General features: G+C 37.0%; 1 protein-coding gene across 1 annotated transcript in view; it reads left to right on the top strand.

Moving 5' to 3' along the window:
• The window catches only part of KIF5C (kinesin family member 5C), a 215,154-nt gene that overhangs the window by 76,140 nt on the left and 114,724 nt on the right, over positions 1-24,290 (top strand). Inside the window, exons 2-3 of the mRNA XM_036745222.1 lie at positions 9,885-9,975; positions 22,881-22,954. Coding sequence (XP_036601117.1) covers positions 9,885-9,975; positions 22,881-22,954 — 165 coding nt within the window. The remainder of the gene's footprint in view (positions 1-9,884; positions 9,976-22,880; positions 22,955-24,290) is intronic.

The raw sequence follows: 24,290 nt of genomic DNA, 5'->3' as shown, positions 1-24,290 counted from the left end.
CATCTCTTAAGTCCTACCTTCATTCAGGTTTCATCGTCTCAGTGGAGCCCTTTCTCAGTGCTCTAGCCTGTAGTGAGATCTATCTCTTCTGAATTCCTGTAGCATTTGTCATTTATATGAGAGAACTGTGACTGCAAAAGGAGGTGGGCTGGTCATGTGGCAGGAGCCTGGGATGACCACTACATAGCCTTATATGTTTCATTGGTATCTATGTAGTGTCAAGAGATCTAGAGGAAGGATGCCAGCATACTGGAAAGAAGCTCAGAAAAGGATCTATGGGCCTAAATGAGCAAACTTTGCATCAAATGTGAAGTAATAGATGAGTTTTCATCTGCACATTGGAGCAGATGAGATCACAGATCCATCAAGGTGCCAATAAGGTTTTATTATATATACTGCTTTGTATTATTAGTTCTTTATCTCTTTTATGTATGTCTTTCCCCTTTACCTTGATCATCATCTTCTCAGTTGAGTCCTGGGACTATATAGTCATGATATATCTCTTTTTATCTTGAGCGCATAGCACATATCTCAGTTCCTCAGAAAGCTGTAGTTTTGTTGTAGGTAGTACTCCCTCAATGGACAAGATTGTAACTTTACCCACATTTTAGTAAATTGGCTTCATAAGCTGCAAACCTTATTACCTGGTACTTGACCCTCTAGTCGATAAATGTCTTTGAACTTCGTGACAGACATACAATTTTTTGCCAGTACCATGTTCAGGGTCTTTACAGCTTGGAAGGACCTGCTAGGGCAGTTGCTTCTTTGGCAAAATTTTGAAGGGTTCAAGATCATATCCATGGCATGGTTAGGAACTGGAGGAATTTTGTGAAGGGTTTGCAGATGGGCACTTTACTCAATGATGGTAATACTGATGGTCTTGTGAAGGAAAGTAATTAGTTCAGTCCTTTGCTTTCAAGAGATACAGTATTACAGGAAATATGGTATATAGATGGATCTTGTCAGTTGACAAGAAAAAATATTCCTTAAACTTTGTGTTGTATCTAGCCAACCCTTCAGGAAGGACCAAACTATGCTAGGCTTAGCACAAGAGATTAGTAAGCAAACAATCTAAGAAAGTCTACAAACCTTGGAAGGATACCTTTAGAAATAGTCCAATTTTGGGGCGTCAATGGATCAAAGTCACAAACAGTACTGAAAATTCAAAGCCTGAGATTCAAAGGAGACAAAAAGTGTCAGATCTAGGGGCTATCACTATCTGAATTTATTGGTGGCAAGTCAGAAGGAGGAAGTTATATGTGGGTCAGGAGAAGGAAAACAACAAAGAGAGAAGAGGGAAGCTGATGCTCCCATACTGACTATGTAAGTAATTCATACAAAGGATCAGCTGGAGGCAGATTTTTTTATGGCTGGTGGTATTCCTCCTCCATCTTCCTGCTCCTCCCCATCCCAGCTGAATTGGATGAAGCTGTGTACCCTAGTAGTGGCCTAAATCCTTTTCGTTGCAGTTTTTGGCTTTTTAGTCCTTACTAGATGAAAGAACAACTTTGATCGAATGACTGACTTCTTTGTGGCAATACTATATTGCCCAAGGAGACTACTATGTTGATTCTCAACCTTCCCTCCTGAGAAATAATTAATCTCAATTCACAGCATCACGATGACCCTGGAGGCCGTCTAGTCTAATCCACACTCGAACAAGAATTCCAATTTCATAATTGGAACCTAGGGCACAAAATGTGAGCCTTCTGTATGATGACAACTGGGCTTGACTTCTTTTATTCTTTCTTACAAATGCCTTGGAATCTTTTGTCTAAATTCAAAGGAATTCTCTGAAGACCTTAAAGTATCCTGGAGTTTAGTTGCATCAATATACATTGAAAACATGACTGCTGGCCTTAATGCTGAAGACATCAATACATTGTCTTTGAGTGCTTTAAAAGCACAAGGCACCAAAGAAACACTGGAGTCTGGACTAATCTGGAATTAAAAATCTCTAAAGTTGGTTTAAGAGGTTTCAAGAACATTAAAAGACAAAATGATGCAAATCACCTCAGGACAAATTAATTTTGTGATGTTAATGGAAAGGAAAATTTCCATGGCAACCTGGTATCTAAATGTATGGGACTAAAAAGGTGAAGTTGCTTTTGATCCTTTCCATACATTCAGGAGCCATAAATAGTGGAATCCCCTGTAACTGGGTGTCACTTTTTCTTCATAGTTTCTATTTTCCAACCAACCCTTCAAATGTTTCATCTCCCTTGTGCTCTACAGGTTGAAAAATATTTCTTTCAAGTTCTGGGGTTGTATTTGAATCAAGTGTCTGAATAGTTTTAATTGTATTGGCAGGGTTGTCTACATGTTTCTTTACCTTTCCTTCTGTTCTGAGATTAATCTGAATTGCATGTTCAGAATCTTTTATTCAGAAATGTGGCTAAAGGTGTGGAGAAGCACCATTTGTTGTTCGTGTAGGATTCCTAGCAAGCTAGAGGCAACTAGGTTGGCCCAGCAGGGTTGTTGTGAGGCTCAAATGAGATATTTGTAAAGCGCTTTGCAAACCTTAAAGCACCATATGAATGCTAACAATTATTACTAATCTAAGCTTTGCACTGATAAGGATTACTGTAAATCAGGGCACTGCTGTAAAAGTAGCCAGACTTCATTTTCATCAAGAGAAGGATGTGCATGAATAGGAGAAAAGAGGGCATAGTGGAAAAGCACTGTGCTTGGATTTAAGAGGCTTGAGGTCCAAATCCTGGCTGTACCACTTGTGACCTATGGGCAAGTCACTTAACCCACACTACCCAGGGCCTCAGAATCCTCATTTTAAAAATCAGAGGTTTGAACTAGATGACTTCTTGGGTTTCTCCCACCTTCAAGACTAATTAATTTGTATGTGACTGTAGCAATCAGAATTTCCCTTCTATCAGCTGTGCAAACCTTGACTTGAAGCAATCTGGATTTAGTATTTCAGCCTTTTGTTTTAGGAGTTTACTCCAGTAATTCTTAATTAGCAGAAGGTAGATTTTCTTTCTTGAAGACATTATCGTCTTTGTATCATTTATCCCCTACAACTCTGATTTTAGCTTCTTATGGACACATTGCTTTCCCTAATTATTTAGCTGCTTTGGTGATCTCACAACCTTTGTTTACTATACCCAGCTGTGTCCCCTGAGGAATGATTTAATGCTTAATCTCAGAGGATTTGATGCTTAATAATCCACATTATTATCTGAGTAGAGCTGTATTTGTGCATCCATTGTAGTAACATACCTTTCTTCCAAAGTGGACATGCTACTAGACACATCAACATATACTAGCCATGGAAATTTAAAAACATTATTATGAGTTATTTGGGGATACTTGTTAATTTGCTAGGTGGTTGAAAATTTGAGTATTTGAAGCCAATGTGTATAAAACTGGATTTAATATTTTAAAATTGGATCAAAACAATTTTAATTGTTTTTAAGGATTCATTTTGGTTAACTATTTAACCTATGTAAATGTTACTTTAAATTAAAGAAATGCAAATATGCGGAAAGATTTGTGATTTTTGTCAGTGGAGAAAATGTCTATACAGCTCAAAAGTGTTAGGTAGGATTTTAATCGAGATCTTCCTGTTTACAAATTCATAGATTTAGAGGTGAAAGGGAGTTCATAGATCATTTAAACTTCTGCCTCATTTTACAAATGAGGAAACAGGTCAGAAAGACTAAATGACTTGCTTAAAGTCAGGTAAAGAATAGGTAACGAACTTGGGATTTAAAGCCAGGTACTCTGACTCCATACCCAGCGCTCTTTCCCTACAGTATCATACACAGAACTTCTATTTCCATGGTTAAAGTTAGTTGGAGAGAAAAACCAGAAAACAGTTATTTAAATATCATGTTTATTAGAATACGTGTGGAAAATATTTAACATTGGCAACCCTATCTATTATACCTCATGGCATCTAAATGGACATCTAGCTAGGTGGCACAGTGGATAGAGTGCCGGGGAGTCAGGAAGACTCATCTTCCTGAGTTCAAATTTGACACTTACTAGCTATATGACCCTGGACAAGTCACTTAACCCTGTTTGCCTCACTTTCTCCATCTGTAAAATGATCCAGAGAAGGAAGTAGGAAACCATTCCAGTATCTTTGCCAAGAAAATCTCAAATGGGGTCACAAAGAGTTGAACATGACTGAAAAATGACTGAACAACAAAAACAAATTAAAAATATAATCATGGTATAGTGATTATAATATCTAAATGTCTACTGGAACTCTAAGGGCCTTTACGACTTATCTAGTCCAACCCCTTCATTTTACGCAATGGGAAACAGATGCTAAGATTACTTAAGTGATTTGTCCCAGGTAACAAAGGTAGCAAATTCCTGGATTTGAACCCAGGTTCTCTGACTCCAAATCCTACACTCTTTCTGTTATATCATGATGCCTCTTTATTTGAAATAATATATTCTTGTAGCTTTCAAAAATATTTTATAAATAGGTTTCAACAGGTATACAAAAAACTCAAATTTATTTTCTTACCAATATTATCAATATTCAGGACTAGGGTCAGTTCTTATCTTCTGTATAGAAGAGTTGGTTATAATGATCATTTAGCAACTGTCCACTATAATATCTATTTAAATGTACTTCAAGATCCAGAAACACGTTTGCATTCATAAAGTTTTAAAAAAATTATACTAGTGACAATGCATGTGGATTTATCAGAGACTAATGAGGTTTGCTAATCCAGCTTTGACATCAATCTCCTCTTCTGGATAAGAAAGAATATTTTCTTTATTTGAGTTAATACATTCCAAATAGAGGAGTTTTATGGAAATGTTACAAAGTAGGAAAGCTTCTTGTTCTTTGTCCCATTTATGAATAAGCAGGAAGAATAAAATTGAAGCTTTTTAATTATCTTAAGTTTCTTGTGTCAAATGAAAGGTCTAATTTTAAATGTAAGCATTGAACAAGCATTTCAGTTTAAGAAAAATTGTAAGTACCTTCTATATGTAAAACACCACATTAGGCACTTGGGATCCAAAGACAAAAATTAAATTGTTCCTATCATCAAATATTTCATAATTTTATAAAAACAATATCAGCAATCTTAACATAGTTCGATAATTAAAAAGATAAATATGCATTTAAAAATTAAACAAAACCATTTAAATTTCTTGTTAATGAATTCTTTCTAATATGCCAAAAATGCACCCCCCCCCCAATTAACTTTCCTTCTACTGACATACAGGTGTCTGCTTCAATTAACTTGGGTAAATGAAATAGCTAAGTTACCCTATAGCTTTCTGAGTGTAGATACAAAATCTGAGAAAAATTTTAAAGCTTCTAATTCTAGATCTTCAACATACTTAAAAAAAAAACATCTACATCAAAATTTGAGTTTCAAAGAATATGCATCAAGATGTAAAATGAAGGGGTTGGTCACAGATGATCTTTATGATACTTTCCAGTTCTATATCCTATGGTCCTATAATGTTATCAAACAACAAAAAAATTACTTTTGTTGGAATAAAATTAACTCAAATCAGACATTTGATATTTCAATTGTCAATTAAAATCAACCTTACTCTATTAGCTATTGAGCAACTTAAGTTGGAGATTTATTTTGTTCCTGTACTAGAGCAGAATAAGAAGTCCTACTAAATGAAATGTCTCCTTGCTAGACAGTAGAATCACTTCAGGAATCCTTAAAAAATGAAACCATTGACCCAATTTAAAATCCTGAAAGATGCTAGTGCCACCTAAAATGCAAGAACATTGCAGGGGAGCTGTCCTTAAAATATATGTGGGTGCTGGTGCTGAAAATGAATGCATTTGCTGCTAGGAGCTGATCAAAAAAGATGAGCTGGCTCTTCTTCAGACAAACAGTAACCAATAGAAGAAATCTGATCCAGATGCACATTTCAGGAATGCTGACTACAGTGTTCATTTTTGCTTGGTAAATAGAAACCTTTCTTCCTGTTCTTTTATGGAACTTAACTGCCTTGGGGAAAATTCATTGTGTCACTTATTTTTAGTTACATGAGATCTACTATCTTCATGAAGTAGTCACACTTCCCTTTCCTCCCACCCCAGAATTTTCTAGGATTGACACACTTTTCTTTTTTCTTCACTGACTTCTTTTTATTATTTGTGTAAAAAGTGTGAACTTTGAAGCTGGATCTGTGATAAGAGGAAACCTATCATATTCAAGATGAGAGAGAATCCTTATTTGGAGTCCACTGCATTCTAGTCAATGAAATTTTTCATAATATCTTGACCAAGGACACCGCTTTCAAAAGGGATAGAGATTAGATCTGTGATTTCATTGGTACAGGAAATATGTAAGTCAGGAAACTCCCTCTACCAATAGAGTTTGACCCTGTTTCTATAACTCCATCTTAAAGCGTTGCTAAGAGCACTGAAATGTTAAGTGATTTGCCCAGGGTCACATAGAATGCATCAAATGACACAGAGTATGTCAAATGTGGAATTTGAATCCAGATCTTCCTGGCTAGCTCTCTATCCACTATATACACTGTCCCTCAGTTCTTCCAAAACCAAAATTAAATACCTGAATGGATTCTGTCAGTAAGACTTTCACATTCACTTAAAATGAACCCCTACTTACCAATTCAAGACAAGGAAGGAAATGTAACAACAGTGTTTTAATTTTTGGCTCCATTGTTATTCTGTTAATGTTTAGTACTGACAAGATAGATTTTGTAAGTGTTCATTTTCTAATTTCTGCCTTTCTTCAATATAGAGTTGTAATGATTCTTAGGCAGTTTTCTTTTTGGCAGTTAATAACAGGTTATGGGAAATTTCTGTATTACTTCTTTGGCACTTGACAAATGGTGCTTACCATTTGACTGAAGCTCAGGGAATATATTTGGACTTCCTTTGTTCTCTTCTCACTCTCTTACTAATGTAAATCCTGAAAAAAGATCAGGAAGCCTAACAGGAACATCTTTTTCTTCCTATATACAATATTTAACAGGTCAGCATTTTTGCCCTCATCCTGTCCCCCAAACCAGAATATTGTTGTGGTCAAGATGATTCATCTTGGTGATTATAATCAAATTTGTAAACATGTCAGATTTGTTTTAAATGAACCATAAGCTGCATTTCTGTTTCTTTCCAAAGTGTTCAGTGAATAGGCAAATTCCTATTTGTTCACTACACCCCCTGCCTCATTTGACTGTTATTAAATTGACAAATAGGTGAAGCCAGTAAGAATATGGAATGCTGATAAATTAAGAAAATTTATGGCTGAGAAAGTGCCATGGTAATTAGGGTGGGACTTTTCTGTTTTCTCTTTTAGAATGCTAAGGTCATCAAGTACCTTTGAGTCTTGCCTTTCAAATGTAATGGCAAGCAAAGTGGACTTCTGTTGTCTTTTGTTTCTTTGAAGGAATCAAGAGTCTTTGACCTGCTTAAGAAACAAGAAAGCCTAATTCACTTATGTTTGAGTCACATGGTTGTGATGCCCTTCTGACACTAGAAGGGTAGGTGAGATCTGAGGTTGGCATTTTGTTTGGGGGCTCTCACTCACTGGAAGAGTGTTGTGTGATTTGACCAAACAAGACTCTGAGTAGCCATTGTTAAAAGCCCCCTGGCTTTGAAAACCCAGATGTTGGTGCCGCTCTTTCTCTCTCTGGTAACTATGTAATTCTTAGGTTAGACAGATAGAGGCCTGTCTGTTGATCTCTGTTATTTGCTCTGTTTATATAATGTATGCTTGTAATTTCTGTTTGTATTTGCTCTGAAGTTCAGGGTGCTGACTTTTTCCCTGAACTAAGTGAATTATATATGTATATGTGTGTGTGTGTGTGTATGTGTGTGTGTGTATGTATATATGTATATATATACACACATATACATATATTTATATACACACAATATATATATATATGATATATATATATATATATGTATATATATATGTTTGTGTGTGTGTGTGTGTGTGTTTAATTAAACTGAGATTGTTAACTCCTTAAAGTTGCCTTCCTTAGAAAAGCAGGTCAAAGAACCTGTGCTAGTAGCCCTGCTGTGTGCTCTTCTTGTTGGTCTTTCACTTCCACAGCAGCTTCTAGCAACATTGTTGTTACAGAAAGTTAATGTGGTATAGCAGATAGAGAGCACCTTCAGAGTCAAGAAAACCTGGATTCAAGGCCCATCAATATAACATACACTGGTTGCATCATTCTGGGCAAGGCACTTTAGCTCTCTTTGTCCCAGGCAACTCTCTAAGACTACACATTGCAAAACTGTTGTTAATATGCATTCTTAGGGAAAGTTCCCTATACTAATGAAATCTCAGATCCAGGCTAAAATTTGTGCTTGAGACTATTCATTTCAGTTGTGCAAATCACAGAAAATCAAACTTTTAGCTGGTTGTGAACTGGGGCTGGTTTTATACATAATTTGAAGTAGGCAAAGTTTCTCAGAACCCCAGTTATGTATGCCTTTCCATATTCTAATCCCATTTTTTTCCTGCAAGACACAGCACAACCAGTGACTCCCTAATCTTCAGGAATTTTGGTCAGTCAAGGATCTAAAAAAAATTCACATTGTAGTATAATTAGAGATAGTGGTTCAAGTACTTTCTCATCCTTTTAAATAGGAAACAAAGCCTTAAGCCAAAGTCCTAAAACTCACTCCAAGTAGGAGACTAGAAGGCTGACCTTGAGTCCTGGCTATGAGAATAGTATATACCTAATGCCATTTGAAGAGAGAAGCTAATTTCACAAAATCAGTGTGACTTAATCGGGAAAATAAAAGAGTTAAACAGTGCTTATGATCTTTTTACAATATTTTAATATTGAGGGACTTTTTTGGTATCCTAATAAAGGAGAGGAAGAAGAATGGGAGTTTTACTGCTGATTGGTATTGGAACAGGATAAATTGTTCTTTCCCTCAATAAAATTTTAAGTCATATTGCTAATTTTTAGTGGCATGACTTTGGTTCTGACCATTCCATAGAGACATCATTCTATTGTTCTTTAGGAGTCCTGGGAATACTAAAGTATGAAATATTGAAAAGGAGCTTACACATATGACTCAGTTTATTTTTTCACAACTAAAATTCAGTCACACTGGCTAAATGAATGGAGCCGTGTGGAGTCAACACATGGTTCAATGATGAGGAACTTTTGGGTACTCCTTGGCAGTTCTGTGCCACTAATAGAGCTAGACACCTGAGTGAGTGGTTTACAGGAATTAACATGCCTTGTCCTTTAATTCTGTTCTGAACTGTTGTCCTGTCCTAGAGAAAGGGCTGTCTCCAAGGAAATGTTCGGCCCAGGACCACCCCTAGGATTGATGAGATGGACAAATTATGGTGTTTTCTTCTCCTCCGCCTTGCATTTCCCACCCCACCCCACCTCCAAATAGATAAACATGCAATTTTGTAAGGGTAAAATCAGATTAAAGTGAAAAATATGGGCAGCCTTGAATGGGGAAAATAAAATACAAAATGGCAGCTTGTAGGATTGTATGTTGAAAAGAAGAGTAATTACTTTGGCTTTGCCTTGGTGATGAGGGGAGAGACACGGTTATGGATTGATTTTTACACCTAGACACTTCAGATCTTTTTTTTCCTTATAAAAAAAAGTGCTTTTCTGAGTAGTTACTGTCCAATTGGCCCAAAAAAACTTTAGGCCCTGGATAGTTGTCCTATCCACTCTCACTATACATTAAGGATAAATTTTATTTTGTTTTGTTTTGGTTTTGTGTGGGGGTTGGGGGTATGGTCACTCAGAGCATTGAGAGGAAAAAGGTTTGCCCCTATCATAGATTTGTCCTAAATGGACAGATTAGAAGATTGGATTCTGCTGAATCAGTATTGATGTTTACCCTGTGTATTTTCTTGTCATCTAATATGTGTCTCTCCTATTCTCTCTTCTCTCTCCTTTTATCATTTTAGCAAGGCAAGCCCTATGTCTTTGACAGAGTACTACCACCCAACACAAGCCAAGAACAGGTTTACAATGCTTGTGCTAAGCAAATCGTGAAAGGTAAGTGTGGCTTCTTCATTTCCTTAAGCTCCAGAGCATTGAGAGCACTCAGTTACTTTTCTGCCTTGTAATTGATACGGCTTGGCTATAAGCAAAGACTTGCTAACTGAGAAATTTTGAATTTCTCTCCTGGCTCTGACAGTCACTTACTTTGTGGCTAATGTTGGATACATTACTTACTATCTCTATGACTCATTTGGAAGCCACTTTATTTCTTTTGTTGGTGACCTCTTGATAGAGGGACCCTGTTAGACAGAAGTGTAGAAGTGAAATCAGTAAGCCTAGAGTTTTAGAACATTTAAAAACTTACCAAAGCTTTCCCAGACTCATTTTACAGGTGAGGAAACTTGAGGCCAACCTAAGTGAAATGACTTACCCAAGATCATACACCTGGTAAGTGGAAGAATCCAGGTCTCCTGAGTTTCCATTAGTGTTCTGTTGGCTCACAACACTGATTAATCAATAAGTACTTTAATAAGTGCCTATATAGTATGTACCAGGCACTGTGGTGAGCACTGGGGACATGAAGGCACAAGTGAAACAGCACCTGCCTCCAGGAAGCCTACATTTTAATGAAGGAAATAACATGTACTTTTATAAAGATGTGCACACAAGATAGATATAGAGGAGAAGTGGAAGGTTACCCTAGAGAGGGAAACAGCAGCAACTGGGTCTACTGGGAAAGGCTTCTTGCAGAAGGTGATATTTGAACTAAGCCTTGAAAGAAGCTAGATATTCTAAAAGGTAAAAGTGAGGAGAGGACAGAAGGACAGTATTCCAGCATGGTCCATTATGGTTAAAGCACTCATGAAAATGCACCCCACATACCATCTCAACTATTGGTTTTCCTGTCCCCTTTAAGAGGAAGAAGTTTGTAGCTCCTGGTGCCAAATATTATTCCTGTGGTACATTTTCAATTGGTTTACTTTATTTGACCCTTGGTCTTATTTTAAAAAAATGTCATTCAGGGTCCTTTAAGTATTGATTGGAACTGTACAGCCAGGGCACTCTCCTAGAATGTAATCATCTTACATTTTCTTATTGCTTGTGAGGTTGGTAGACAGTCTTTGGGTTCTTCCTGGCACTAGCCACTCCATTTCTGTATTCAGAACATTTTCACTTACTGTTCTACATGCCTGGAACACTCTCCTTCCTCATTCCCTGGCTCCTTGCTTCCCTGGCTTCCTTCAAGATTCAGGTAAAGTCCCACCCTCAAGAAGCTTCTTCTAGTCCTCCTTAATTTTAGTGCTTTCCCTCTGAGATTACCTCCAATTTATCCTCTCTCAATATATATCCTATATTTACCTTGTATGCAAAATTGTTTATATGTTGTCTCCCCCATTAGGTCCTTAAGAACAGAGATTTTTTTGCCTTTTTTTATATCCTTAGCACTTAGCACAATGCCTGGCATATAGTAGGTGCTTCATAAATGTTAGGATGACTGGCTTACACTTGGAACTTACTATGTTCCATTAGTGCTTTCATCTTTACCATCCAGCTCTCTCCCTACACTTGCCTGGCAGATTTGGTGGCTCCCAGCCTTACATTCACAATTGGAAAAAGTCTCCTTTTCTCTGGGCTTGCCCTTGACTATGATGGGTTTGTGGCAGAATAATCAGCAGGAAGATGCATCATTTAAAAATTACTCTACCTGTCATCTCAGATCAGGGAAAAGATTAAAGCTTCTCTTGGCAGGCTCCATAGGCTATACAGATGAGCAGCCTTGGGGCCATCTCCTGTTCCTCTTGCTTTTCATTATCATTTTTTCTCCCCCAGAGCTTCCATTTTAACATATATTTGAACACTGTGGAAACTGCTACTTCAAATTCATGAATTTCACCACCTCTGTGAACAGTTTTGGAGGGTCTCCACCCCTGACTCCCCCAATGCTAGATTTAGTTCTTAAAAAAACAAAACAAGAAATCAATAGTTTTTAAGTACATTGAAATTCATGAAAAGCAGCAGCAGCAGGTATTTCTCTGAACAGTGTGCTTCGGCTCATTGGTAGCTGTGCAGATAACTAGATTTAATCCTGTAATGGGCCATGATTCTTTCTAATTCATACTGTAGTAGCTAAGTGGTTTTTTGCTCTGCTAGCTATTATTGTGATGGCCTGAGTGGTGTGATTATTGTGGAAAATTGCAGAGAAAATGATGAGTGAATCTGGGCGTACTCTGAATAAAGCAGCATGAGTCTGTGTCAAGTTCTGAGTTTTGTTTGGTCTCCTTGTCTCTCTCATAGGTATTCTTATTTGGATAGATTTTGAGGATCCATGAAGTTGAATGGGGAAAATTACATTTTTATTTTTATAGACCTCTAACTGAAATTAAGCGTATTCTTCAGGTATTTTTAAATACTATTCTGAAAAAGGGTCCTTAGGCATTACCAGAGAAGCAAAGGAAGATGAGATGGCCCCAAGGTTGCTCAACTGGGCAGCCCATGGAGCCTTCCAGGAAATCTTCGGCTTTTACTTGATCTGGTGAAGGGTGTGGACACAAAGAAGGTTTTTGTTTTGCATCTCTGATGTTTATCCTTTTGCCTCTTAATGGATATGTATGTGTGTGAGGGGTATTTTTTTTTCTCCTTGCTTTTCTTAAGTTGTCCTTGTCTCACTGTTGTCAATATATAATTTCCTTTTTATTAAAGTGAATGATCATAGATGAACTAGGGGTTTCCTTTTTTTCTTATTTCTTTTTTTAACTCTTCCTCTAATTATCTTTATCATCATTCACATTTATATAGGTTTAAGGTTTGCAAAGCAGCTTACATACATTACCTCATCTTGCCTTCGCATTAACATTGTAAGGTAGATGCTATAATTATCCCCATTTAAAATGTACAATTACCCCCACTTATTTCAAGAAGAAAGGGAGGCTCAGATAGTTTATGTGATTTGCCCAAGGTCACACAGCTGGTGAGTATCTCAGGCAGAATTCATTAATTTTTTCTTAACTTCTGTGCTTGCTGTTAACAGTAGTTTAAATGGCCTCTTTGTCTTCTAGGAGCTAACGTTTGAAAGCCCTTCCAAATTATATTTGCAAAAGCAGCAAAAACAATAATAAAAAATAATATTATAGTCTCTATTCATTGAAGATATTTAAGGCCCCTTTGTGTCCTTGTTCCTTGAGAAACAATTAGATGTGGCCCTGATTATAATTATAGGTCTAATAATCATGAAGTAATAGAACATTTTCCTTTTGCAAGAGAATAAAGTACTGAAAGAAATCTTTCAAGACATCAAAATCTTATCCATTAGCTTGCCTCTTTACTCGCACCAAACATTGCTTTATTCTACCTGGTTACCGGACGGAGATTTCCTAACCAGTGGGGCATCTTTATGAAAGATTCTTATATTCTTTTTATTCTTCCCATTAAGGCAGTGAGAGGAAGTGGCTATATACCTCAGCATAAGGGTATAGGTTTAAATCTAAGGAAGCGCTCTCTCTTTTTCTTTCTATTTTTATCTCTTTCTCTCTTTTTTTCTTCCTTCCTCCCTGAGTACTGGCTACAGCGAATTAAAGGCCATGAAGTATTATAAATATGTAACAGCCAATACAAGTTGATTACTTAGGGTATTTGCCTTTTGCAGAGTGAAAACAGGTTATAGGCAAAGTACCTAGAGGACCATCAATGATAGTTTCTTATTTACATTTTCTATTTTCCTTAAGCCTTTTTAAAATGTCTTATTCATTCTAGTAATGATTTCTTTCCTGTGCATATCCAGCTTGGTTTACCTGGTTACTGGTATAGCTGGGGACTAAATTCTTTGCAATATTTAATGGCCAGAATCAGAGATGAAAAAGGCTGTAGAAATTCATCTCAAGTCATAGGATTATTTCCTCAATTAATTCTTAATTCTCCATTTCAACATCTCATCTGACATTTTTGATAACTTGTGTAATGAATGGGGATCTAAAGATCTTTTTTCTTGAGAAAAAAGTGATATGAGTATAGTACTCTTATATTTCATAGAATTTATGGTTGGAAGGAAATAGTGATGAACTAATCCTACCCCCTCATTTTACAGGTTGGGAAATTGTGTGCTAGAGAGGTGAAGAGACTCACCCAAGGTCACACAGATATTAAGTATCAGAGCTGGGATTTCAACCCAGGTCTTATGACTCCAAATCTTTGTATGACACCTGATTTTTGCTCATGTGGTATGTTGTGTAAATACTCCGAAAAAATGGAGAGTGGCTAGATGGAATGAAAGTATTTTTTATCATAAAGTGTCCTGGGGGTTGAGCCCAGCATTTTTCTCTGAATACGTAAAATGCGTTATCGACATGATATTAGTTAGTTGTCTAATTGATGGGTAATCAGTGGGCTGCTTCTGTGCCTGGTGCCATCTAGTGCTGAAACCCTGGGCCTAAGAAGCACTTGAGTTGGACCAGCCCAGTAGTTGGCTTAATGTGTTAATGATAACCTGTCTTCAGTCTTTGACAACTACATAATTGACATGTTTTCTTTGTGGGAGATTGTTTCTTTGGCCAAATAGACAAGTAAGTACTGTAGAAAGATAGCACTGGATGTGGGGAGAATGATAGTATAGGTGGAGAAAAGAAAGGAAAAAATAGTTCTGGAATCTCATGACTCTTTCATTTTGCAAAAAATGTAACATTCTCAGTTATAGGTCAGAGATCCAACAGCATCATAGTTATTTTAACCTTGTGAAAAAAGGTTCTTCTTTCTTAATAGGACTGCTTCCTTGAGTTTGTTGCTGTATTTTAGTTAGACTCTTTTGTGAAAGCCCCACACTTTTTTATTTGTTTTGGCAGAGCCACTATTTTCTGTTCTATAGCCAGCTCTCGAGCCAGCTAAATGAACTGGTTTTGTAAACTACTAAAGGCTCCAGCCTTGACCGGATCCCTTTGCTGCCAAAGACAGTGCTGGCAGGATGTCCTAGATCTTCAAGTCATTTAACATAGTGATTGTTTCACTGTGGAAGCTGGTGAGAGAGGAGGCAGCTGACCCCAAGGACAATGCTGGGTGGGCATGATTGTCTTCTCCCCAGATTCTCAAACAGTGTAACATTCTCTCCATAAGAGGGAAGGCTGAGAATGCAAAAACCAAGGTCTTGGCCTCCCCTGTCTTACATTTGAGGGAAAGAATACTTTATTTTATTTTCCTCCTCTCTTCTTCCCTCTTGGGAGCAATGGATTATCCTTCCTTCTGAAAACCTTTGGATTTTTAAAGAATACATTTATATTCCTCTGCAGTGTTAAAACTATTAAAGCTTAAAACTGTACACAAACTTTTGGAACACTTTTTATAGATAAATCTAGGTATTTCCTTTTCCTAAGCTCCTTAATATAGTCTATGTTCCAGCTTAATTGCACTTATTTGTAGATTTTTAAATTTAGATATTATTTAGATTGTTCCTTTTTATTAATCATCTACCTCCGTCAGGTTTTGAATTGAGGCAGTATGGTTAGGTTGATAAGGAGCTGACTTCAGAGCCAGGAGAACTCAAGTTCAAGTTTTAATTCTGTATATTACTGGCAAGAAACTTAACCTCTTAGTACTCTACATGACCTCTAAGATTTCAAGGTCCTAAGAAGTTATTGAACTGTATTGGTAGGAGTTTCCTTATAGGTAATTACCTATACCAATGAAATCATAGCTCCAGTCTCTATTCCTATATCGATATCTTTATATCTATTCACAATAAATTCCCATTATATATCATTATTCCCATGAGGCTTCCTATGTAGCAAAAACTATTCTGCAAAATCAATTGATGAAATGAACTTGTTTGATATTGTAGGCAATCTTTCAGCCCTCTGGTCCCTCACTTCTTACCTTAGGATGAAAGTGTGTTTCATTGTCTCTTTCCCAGACTGAGATTTATTGAAATTTGAGTTCAGCTGCTTTTTGGTGTTATTTTCATTTACATTACAGTCATTGTGCGTATTGTTTACCTGGTTCTGCTTTCTTCATATTAGAATCAATTCATTCAAATATTCCAAAGTTTTGCAGAATTCCTCATATCCATCATTTCTTATACTACAGCATTATTCTATTATATTCATATACCACAGTTTGCTCAATCATAGGACTGACCTTTCTTTATGTCTTTGGCTTCCTTGAGTATATATCCAGGAGTGAAATAACTCAAAGGATATGAATAATTTAGTGACTTTTCTTATGTAATTGCAAGGGGTGTTCTAGAACACCGCTTGGACCAATTTACAATTCTTTTACCAGTATATCAAGTCTTTTTTCTCACTGTTCCCCAACATATTTTCATCTTTGCCAGTTTAATGGGAATGAGGCAAAACATTTTAAAAATTATTTAAATTTGCATTTCTGTTATTAATGATTGGTAACATTAAAAAAATTTTGGATGTCCATTATTTGCATTTCATTGTTTATGAAAACTGTTTATATTATTTGACTTCTCATATACTAGGAATTGGTTCTTGCTCACTATATCTGTCATTCAAGTTCTCCTTGAGTCCACTGAATGGCTACTGCTTAGAAACCAGTCATCATATTGAGATTGCAGTTTATTTACTCAGTGAGACATACTTCACCAGTTGTTGATGGATATGTGTGTGTCTTATAATTCAGCTTGTAATATCTACACATTATGTGAGATAAAGATTAAAAAATGGCTACTTGTTTCAAAGCAGTAGTATATACTTGTTTAAGAGAATATGCATCACTAGTTATGGGAGATGGAGAAGAAATACGTCCTTGTTGGTATAGCTATTTACACTAATCAAGGGGTACCATATATCACTTACAAGACAAGATAAAGAAGAGAAGTGGATGGATGTATATTGAAATCCTTTGTAACAGTTAAATTTTTTGTAGTAATTGGAGAGTAATTACAGTTCATTTTGGAACAATGTGAAGCTGGTTATGCCAATTCTTTACAGAATACTCTTAGATCTTAAAAATATACTTTTAACATATCTCAGACATCAAATTTTCAGCATAGATAATTGAAGGAAACATTTTCCCCCACATGGTTTATTCTTTTCATATTCCAGTTGCATTGATTTTGTTCATGAAAAGATTTTTTACAAAATTTTGTTATTGAAATTGTATGTTTTAGTTTTTAAGGTTATAGGATTTAGAGCTGGAAAGGACTTTAATAGTTTAATCCCTCTGTCAATAAACTCTTATTAAGCACCTACTATGTGACAGGCACTGAGCTAAGTGCTAGGGATTAGAAGGAAGGCAAAAGACAGCCCCTGTCCTCAAGGAGCTTATAACACATAAAAGAAGCTGGAAAGCAGAGGAGAAGAGAAGGGGAAGATCAAGTCCTTCATGCAGTGGGAAATTATGAGATGGCTACCCTGGGAGTCTTCCTTCAACGGAGGATCTGGGAGGAGCTCTCCTGATATACATCCTCCATCCTCTCCAATAAGAGGGAGGGAGAGGCCCTGGGGCAGAATTTTACAGTTAAAAAATCCCAAACCCAGGGAGGTTAAGTAACTTGTTCCAGGTCACACAGGTAGCAGAGTCAAGTTTTCAACTCAGTTTTTCTTATTCTAAACCTAGGGGGGGTGTGTGTGTGTGTGTGTGTGTGTGTGTGTGTGTGTGTGTGTGTGTGTTTCATCAAACCACGTTTTCTTTCCACCAAACTGAATCACTATGCTTTAAAAGGTCTTCCTTGCTACCCTAACTTATTGCACTTGTGACTTTATTTTGACCATCTGAGTAAGATTAAAAAATATTTTATAGCTAGGATGTTAAGAATTTCTTCTGAAGGTGCTTTTGGTGAACCCTTAAAAGTGAGATAACATCTCAATACTTGATTTAATTACAAAAAGATATTATTTTATTTATTTGTACAACAGTATACAGAACATTAGGTATAAAAGAGTGACATCAGGTCCTATGACTTTTTCTAATTGAACTCCATAAATAGTATGAGAATGAAATTAATAATAATAGCCAGCATTTATACAGCACATTAAGGTTTACAGAGCACTCTGCATCCATTATCTCATTTGACTCTCTTATCTATCCTCTGATACAGGTATAACAATTATCATTATCTCCAGTTCCTCAGAGAGGAAATGGAGGACCAGAGAGATTAAGTGACTTTGGGGAGCCATCTTCATAAAGGTGATCATTGAAATCATGCGAATAAATGAACTCCCCAAAAGAGACAATGAAGACAAGGAGGTTTAGAGGCCTTTGAGACATTCACACTTAAGAGGAGGCATGAGGAGGATGAAATAATAAAGAAGAAGGAATAGACAGAAAGATAAGAACAGAACCAGGAAAAAAAACCACATCAGAGAGTACCAAGAAGAATGGAGTGGTCAGCAGTGTCAAATGTTGCTTAAAGGTCAAGGAGGATATTGATGAGAAAAAAGGACATTAGATTTGGCAATTAAGTGATGGCATGGGGAGAGAACAGTGTCAATAAGAGTCATAGGGTGAAAGCAGATTGAAGGGGATGAGGAGTGGGTGGTGAGGAAATGACGACAACCAATGCGGAGTATGCCTTCTAGAAGGAAGAGAAGAGACAGGATAATAGCACAAATGGTCAAGGGTTTTTGTTTTTGTTTTGTTTTGAGGCTGGGGAAACTTGAGTATGTTTTAATCCACAAGGAAAGAGCCAATAAAGAGGAATTTATTAAAAATTCAAGAGAGGGAGAAGGAAAGGGGGAGGAATTGATGTGGGTGGGGCAAAGTTCGAGAGATAACGGGAAAGGATGGGTTCCTGGACAGAAATGTAAGTAATAGCTTTGGCAAGAAAGGTTGCCTCAACCTCTGAGGCTGGAATAAAAGGGAGAGATGAGTGAAAATAAAGAGAATATTTTAAGTGTGGAGGAGGGGAGAAGAGGGAGCTCACAATAAATGAATGCCCTTATTTCTTTGGTAAAGTTGGAAGTAAGTTCTTTGTTGTGAGAGATAAAGGATGTGTCTAACATTGGGAGTTTGAGGGGAGACAAGATTTAGGACAAGCCATTGGAAAATATGGTAGGGAGTCAATAAGACATGAATAAATGGTGTTTGATAACATGAACCCAGGGAACCTAGTGAGCCAAATTTTATAACTTCCTCTGGCATGGAGGTTTCTCAATCTGGGAAAGCTTATGGATCTTTCCTCTGAATAATATTGTTAAATGCATAAAGTAAAATACATAAAATTACAAAACTTACCAACAGGGTTGAGGCAAAGAATTGGTCAAGGGGATCATAGATTTAGAACTACAAGTGAAGTACAGAGATCATTTAGTGTCAGAGAGGTTATATGATTTGCCCAAGGTCACAAGAAGGAAGTGGCAGAGCCAGCATTTGAACCCAGGTCCCTTAATTCCAAAGCTAGGCTCTTTTACTGTAGAATGGTACCTCAGGAAAAGGTAGACCGACAGATTATGACTAAAAAGGAAAATGTCAAGAGTTCAGGGTCATGGAGACAGGGCCATTTCTAGTGATGGTGATGTCTAAAGTTTGAATATTTCTTTCTGTACATGGCAGTGAGAAGTAAAGTGGTGATGTAGATTGTGAGAATTGAGGAGAAACTGGGAGGCCAAGTTGTTCAAGGTGTTATCATTGTGCATATTGAAACCCTCATCACCAAATCTGAAGAATGGGGTCGATAGGAAGCCTGTAATCCAGGCGCTGAAGTTATTGAGGAAGGAAAGAGGGTGGGTGATCTAGAAGTCAATGAGCATAAATGATTTATTGAACGAATGAATGAATGATAGCCACGTGATCTGGGTGGATGAACTTCACAGGAGCAGAGTTGTGATCAGTGATGGTAGAACAAGAGGTCTGGAAGTGGCAGTGGGAAGATAGGAACATGCCAATTCCTCCTCCCATTATTCCCCAGTCAACTGAGCTAGTGGATTCTAGTGAAAACGTGTTTTATGATTTCTTTCTACACTATTTAGGAGTAGTTCAAGATGAAGAGATCATATTTCACTTTTGTGGAAAGGTTTAATTTTGAGATTATATAGCTTTAATTCAGAAATCAGTTCAGCAACCAAGCTGACACTGTTAATACTCAAATTTTGTTGTGCTTGCTATTATCAGTGTAGCTTATGCCCATCTCTAAAATCAGTGTTTCTTGAAAACAATGAAATGGGACTCAAAGTACAATATAGAAAGAGCCCTGGATTTAGAGTTAGGGGGCCCTTATTTTGCTCCATCTGTTGTGCATACTCTAGGCTTACTCCTTCCACCCACACTGGCACTGATTGTTCAGATGGATATCCAAAGATCATCTTGCTACTACTTTTTCCCTAAGGGTTCTAAAGGACTCTGAAAGAGTGGAGGTAGCAGTGGTTTCCTAGTACTACATCTCTTAAATCTCTACCAGTGTGCTTCCTCCATAGTTATCAATTGTTACTAGTCAGATAGATTTAGTTTTTAAGAAAAGTACATTTACTAAAATGGTATAGTAAAAATTATTGCTACAAAGCATCCACCTCCCCAGAAAGCTTTGCCATACTCTCCCACCAACACATTGGAAATTGGGCATAAGAGAGTACATGTGGCAAGTGATAACTCATATTTCTTGATTGCGAGGAATACTTTTTTTCTCTTCATGAGGCATTCCTGTTGCTCCCCTTAGACACAGAATAGTTTTTCTCCTGGTCTCTGTAGAATCTTAAATTTGCCATTCCTCAATATCTTTTATTTGTTTTTGGCTCACTTTACAGACACTGAGTCAGCTCTTCTAGAGATTCTGGAATCCTGAGGCATTTATAAGAAGTCCAAAAATCCTCTAACCCTCAGAAATGTAAAAGGTTGTCCTTTAGTGAGGGAGGTGGGAAAAAGGTCAAGGTTCTCTCCACCTCACTACCAAGCAATTCCTTCTTAGGGGGTTAGAAGGTTTCCACTACAAAACTTCCAGGTGCTTGAATACTCTTCTTGATGATTTTACACACAACCCACAGACTGTGGAAAAGTCTCTCAGTCAAACCACACTTCCTGTTGCTGCCCTTGAAATGTCTTTCATTGATTCAATGGAGAGGCCCCAGCCTAGTTCACACCTTTGATGATCAGTGGATATATGTTCTCATCTGATTAAGAGATCATAGTTAAGTGGAATGAGGCAACTCATTGACTCCCCCACCCCCCCTCACCCCACCCATCCTTACAAACAAAATGAAAAGGTTAGATGAGTGGGCTCTAAGCTCCTTTGAGTTTGGACTCTATATTTTGCTTGCAATTTTCTAGAGCATTTTTATAAGTATATCTGTATTTGTTATGATTTTAAAGTAGCCAAACAAACTAACATGAATCCGCCAGCTTAGTTACTGGTACATTGTAGATACACCAGTGCTTGTTGATTGGTTGATTGAATTAAGGAGCCTGAAAGAAATTTATTCATAAATAAGTTAAAATTGTAAGAAAAATTGAAGATAGGGCCCATGGCTCTAATACTGTGTTTTTACAGGCTAGTGATGCTCACAATCATCAGATGAACTCTCATAAGGATTGATAAGCATGAAAATGTCACAGCCTGCTATAAGCTCTTGTGGACGGTTAGGTTTTAACATTTCCCGTGTCCCCCAACCACATGGTTGTTAGATGTATTTATTACCTGTAACTCGCAAGCATTTTTTCTTTCTCCTCCCCTCCCTACTCTCCATTCTCTCTCTCCTTTCTCTTCTGGAAACAGTTTCTCTCATTACCTTCCTCTCCCCTCTCCCCCTGCCATTCCAGTCAAAAACTCTTGTTTTCTTTCCGGTCTCAGCTCAAATCCCATCAACCTGGGATCAATAAGGTGACTCTTTCGAAAAAGGAAATCTGAATCAGCATCATGAAATCAAATCAAGCTCTCAGAGGCTTAAAAGCTATTTGGTCCACTAAATGGATTGAGCTTATTGCTGCCTGATTGATTTCTTTGGCTACAGAGCACACACCTCTCTGTCCCCACTCCCTACCTTTGGCAAATTAAGACTTCCTCCCCATAGGCGAGGTTAGCTGGCATTAGAGAGACTAATTATGCTTCTTTTTACTTTCTGAGATATTTGTATGCATTTGAGAGTAACTGGGGAAAAGGACTACTAATATATTTTAATCACCTCTGCTGCTTTGAAACATTTCCTGCAGATAAGCTCAGTTCTTTCAGGAAAAACATCCTCCTTCCATGTGCCTTTCCTTTTCCCTGTGTGAAATGGAAGAGGGCCTGCAATGTGTGTGGGTTTGCACAGTGAGTGCCCTCATTGTATAATTTTTTAAAAAAATCCTGATGCTAATGTGGCTGGCTAGCTTGCTAGTACTGTCACGGAGGAAACAGGAGGTTTTCAAATGTAAGTCGGAGCTCCTTTTGGTCTCTCAGCCAGCGGTTGCTGTGCTTCTTGTTTTACAGACTTAAATCTCTTGTTACCTCACCCCAGAAAGAATTCCATTCTTTGGAAGCTGTTGTGTAGACTTTCACAGGAGAATTCCCTAAGGATCTAACTGGGAGCCAATATTCTGAACAGATCAAATCCCAGGAAAGAAATCCTATTCTGCCTGGTTCTCCAGAAATTCAAAGCACCTGTGACTTTATTTTGGCTGATCTAATGAGAATATATACAGCTCTATTATATTAGTATACATATCTTTATCATATATGATAAATATATTATGACTTATATACACACACATGCACACTCCTTTGTAGAAGGGGCCTCAAAAGGTCTTTTACCATATCATTCAAGCCTCTTGATCGTAGATGGAGAAAATACTTCCCAGTTTATTCTCATGAACTCCTCATTCCTTGGTTCATCTTGCACTAATCTGAACATCCATTTCCCCTCTCATTTTGTCTTCAGTAGAGAAGGACAAGGCAGGTCCTAGTATTTCTGACTTGGATCTTAAATATTTTCTATTCTTGAAAAGTTTGAGGATGTAATATATATTAAATATGACACAAAATTTAACAAGCAACACCAAGTGGAGAAATAACTAGATTGGGCGTTTATTTTCCTTGTCTGCAGATGTACTGGAAGGTTACAATGGGACTATTTTTGCATATGGACAGACCTCTTCAGGAAAAACCCATACCATGGAGGTAAGATCATAGCATTGATGTTGAGGGTGGGGGTGGGAGGGAAGAACATTTCACTTATTTAGATAAAGAAATGGAATTTGAAACTTTCATTGAATCCTGAAGTGCAGATTTCTTCTCTGGGTCTCAAACAAACATAGACTTTGGCTTTCTGGACCAAAGGCAGAATCTGATTTTAGGATATAGCTGCAGTCACTTACTCCACTTTTAAAAACTATGATGTAATGGAATGAATACTAGATTTCAGTGTCAGAAAATGTGGGTTCAAGTCACCTCTACTGCTTAGCACCTGATTTCTGGCAAGTTATTTAATTTCTCCAAACCTCAATTTTTTCATCTGCATAATAAGATTAGCTTTTAAAAATGACCTAAAATGCCACACCACAGCAGCAGAGACAGCATGATATAGTGTGGCATTTTCAGTTCTGTGACTAATTTGTTGTGTGATTCTCTTTTGGGGGTGATGGTCAGTGTTTAGATGGTATTTTCCCATTTGAATCCTAAATACCAGATACTTCTTACAAGTTGCTTGGGGTGGGAATTGGGAGGAATATCACTGGATAGTTTTCAGTCCTGTGTTTTAAAGTCCAATACTAACAAAGTTTGAGGGAATTCAGCTCATAAGGAGTGGTGTCAGATTCATTTTTAATGCTTAGGTTTTCTCATTCATAATCATCTGAGAATATTCCTGAGCTAGGCCAGGCTGCCCCAGGATTGTTTTAGTTTGTGAGATGGAGCTTTCAAAGTCCTTAAATGTTTAGTAGCCCATAAATGCTTCACTTAGAGTATGGAGAATAAGAAGATACCTTACTCCTATGAATTATGAAAAGCAAATGAAACCATGTTTGGAAATCATTTTGCAAAGCTTTAAGTATAAATGTTAAATATGTATTATATATTTATATATAGTATTTTCATAATGATTATATAATGTTACATATTAATATGTAATATTATGTAATCATATATACCTATATCATATAATTATGTAGTAATTACATAATAATATATTTTATATTACATAAATCATGATCTTCATGATTATTATACTTGATAGAGCACTTTTGATTTTTCTATTTTTTAATTGTGAAATAATCTAATAGAATATTTAAACTTCAGCTGACTAATTCAGAGGTCCTTAGCCAAGCTAGAAACTTGTTTTAGAAAAATAATTGTAGTGTTTATATAGTGTGAGGGGCAGATTAGGTGACCTGAAGTCAGGAAGACTCATCTTCCTGAGTTCAAATGTGGCCTCTAATACTTACTAGCTGTGTGACCCTGGGCAAGTCACTTAACCCTATTTGTCTTGGTTTCCTCATCTGTAAAATGAGCTGGAGAA

Source organism: Trichosurus vulpecula, chromosome 2 (genome assembly GCF_011100635.1).
Source record: "Trichosurus vulpecula isolate mTriVul1 chromosome 2, mTriVul1.pri, whole genome shotgun sequence".
In the NCBI taxonomy this organism is placed as follows: domain Eukaryota; kingdom Metazoa; phylum Chordata; class Mammalia; order Diprotodontia; family Phalangeridae; genus Trichosurus; species Trichosurus vulpecula.
The sequence above is the reverse complement of the archived record's forward strand: the minus strand, read 5'-3'. Positions and strand labels throughout refer to the sequence as shown.